Source organism: Telopea speciosissima, chromosome 6 (assembly GCF_018873765.1).
Source record: "Telopea speciosissima isolate NSW1024214 ecotype Mountain lineage chromosome 6, Tspe_v1, whole genome shotgun sequence".
In the NCBI taxonomy this organism is placed as follows: Eukaryota; Viridiplantae; Streptophyta; class Magnoliopsida; order Proteales; family Proteaceae; genus Telopea; species Telopea speciosissima.
Window position 1 is genome coordinate 32456006 of NC_057921.1, and position 2501 is coordinate 32458506.

Sequence of the window (2501 nt, forward strand, 5' to 3'; positions counted from 1 at the left end):
CCTCTTCTCAGGTTCCCTAATCTATAAGTTCTTGTAAGTACCCTACAATTATGACATGTGGCTAAAGCTAATCTAATGGTCACAATTAAAAATTTATTTTTTAAGTTGTTATTGAACCCTAGTTAACTAAACCCTTACCCTGACCCTAGGTAACCTAACCATACCCTGAACCTAACCGTGGTTTACAAAATAGTTTTACCTAACGAAGGTAAAAAAAAAAAAAAAAAGGGTTTTTTGAAAATTGAATCGTTTTCAATTTTACTCCTTCCCTCCTGGTTCTCACATGGCCGTTGCACCGGCATTGAAGCAGCGACGCCTCTCTGTCTCTCTGTACCCCATCCCTGAGACTGGTTCTCTCTCTCTTTTGGTTTTCTACTCCTTCCCTAGCCTGGTTCTCGCAATGGCCATTCACTTGCGTTGAAGCAGCGGCGTGTTGAAGCACGGCTTCGCTTTGTCTCTCTATGCCCCTTCCCTGACCCTTTTTCTCTCTCTCTCTTTTTTATTTTTACTCCATTCCCTAACCTGGTTCTCGCATGGCCGTTCACCGGTGTTGAAGCACGACGTCTCTTTGTCTCTCTGTGCCTCTTCTCGGACCGTGGTTCTCTCTCTCTCTCTCTCTCTCTCTGTGTGTTTGTAAGTACCCCTTCCCTAACCCTGCTTCTCTCTCTCTGAAATTACATAGATGTTCTCTTTTATTTTTATATTGAGTTCTAGTTGTAGATTTCTTTTTCTATCTTTCATATTATTCTGTGTTTTGGTTTGTCTATTATAACTCTTTCCATATTCTCTTCAAGTGTGCTGTCCTTTGAATTGGCATCTATATAAGTCGTAAGCACGTAATTCTGAAGCTTAAAGTTTGTCCATAGAGTGCAAATTCTGGAAGAAGATAAATTTGATGTCCTTGCCTGAGTTTAACTTAGAAGTTTGCCGGGGTTATTTGCGTTAGAAAGAATTTTTGCTTATTGGCTTTCCTGTTGTTCTCTTTGTGTTTCTGTATGTGTCAATATTTCTCACACCAAGTTTTTTTCCAAGTCTGATTTTTCCCACTTTGAATTGTCATATCCTTTAACTACCTAGTTTGGGAACTTGTGCTCTGTTTATAGAATCTAAATTATGGAATATGATAAATTGATGGACCATGTTGTAGCGGAAGAATCTAAATTATGGAATATGATAAATTTTGAGAAAAGAAGAATGGAGAAGACAATTAAAATAATTAGTCTCTGTGCGTAGATGCAGGTGGTATGGTGGGTTCCAATAGTCTCTGTGCATGAGCAGGTTGGGTTGGAGGGAACCCAACTATGCATGAGCAGGTTGGGTTGAAAAATTCAATTTTTTGTCATTGCTTGGTCAGACTGGAGTCCAATTGATTGAGAGTGCCTTCTACATAATACTTGTTCTGCCTAATTTTTCTATCTCTCAAATGGTTAATATGTATTGGTTTTGCCTATTTACTTTTTCCTAGCTAAATGTATACCTGTTATGTTTTTTTGTTGTTTTTCTCTCAAATGGCCGTTAATGTATACTTGTTATGCCTATTTTTTTTTTCCTAGTTAAATGTGTTGTCACTGTTTAGTGATTGATTTGAGAGACTGTGTAGGGATATGGATAATCCAATGGCTACAGCAGATGAGAATAAGCCTCATATCGACATGCAATTTAATTCAGATCAAGAGGCTTATGATTTCTATAACAGTTATGGAGGAAGATTGGATTTTAGTGTCAGGAGAGAATATATAAATAAGAGCAAAAAAGATAACACGACCATAACTTCGAGGAGATTCGCATGTAATAAACATGGTATTCGGAGAAAAGACAAGCGTGATGTTGATGTTAATAGTCCTCGAGTGGAGACGAGAACAGATTGTCCTGCTCACATGGGCATAATGTTGGAAAATGAGAAATACCGATGTCATGATTTTGTTGAAGACCATAATCATGAGCTTTAGATACCATCTACCACACACATGATGCGGTCACAACGGAATATTTCAGAAACACATGGGCATGTAATTGACTTGGCTGATGATTCTGGAATTAGACCTAAGGTCGCATTTGAGTATATGGGTAGATAGGCAGGTGGGAGACAGAACATTGGTATACACCAAAAAATCATCACAATTATCTCCGATCTAAACGTCAGTGTGACTTATTTTCTGGTGAAGCGGGCAGTTTGTTACAATATTTTACAGAACAATCTAGGCTAAACCCCTCTTTTAGCTATGCCATGCAGTTGGATATGGATGAGTAAATAACAAATACTTTTTGGGCCGATGTGAGAATGATAATAGATTATGCGTTGTTTGGTGATGTTGTAACATTCGATATTATATTTTGCACAAATAAGGAAAATAGGCCATTTGGTATATTTGCTGGATTTAACCATCACAGAGGAGTTGTTGTATTTGGGGCAGCTCTTTTATACGACGAGACGACAGAATCAGTCAAATGATTGTTTGAAGCATTCGTGGAAAGTCATGGGCAAAAGAAGCCTATAACTA

The 2501-nt window shown here is 38.1% G+C and overlaps 1 protein-coding gene across 1 annotated transcript; it reads left to right on the forward strand.

Annotated features, from left to right (window-relative positions):
• Positions 1–1604: 1604 nt before the first annotated feature.
• On the forward strand, positions 1605–1949 carry LOC122665631 (protein FAR1-RELATED SEQUENCE 5-like). Its single transcript, XM_043861782.1, has one exon. The coding sequence runs from the start codon at positions 1605–1607 to the stop codon at positions 1947–1949; it is 345 nt and encodes a 114-aa protein (XP_043717717.1).
• Positions 1950–2501: the final 552 nt, after the last annotated feature.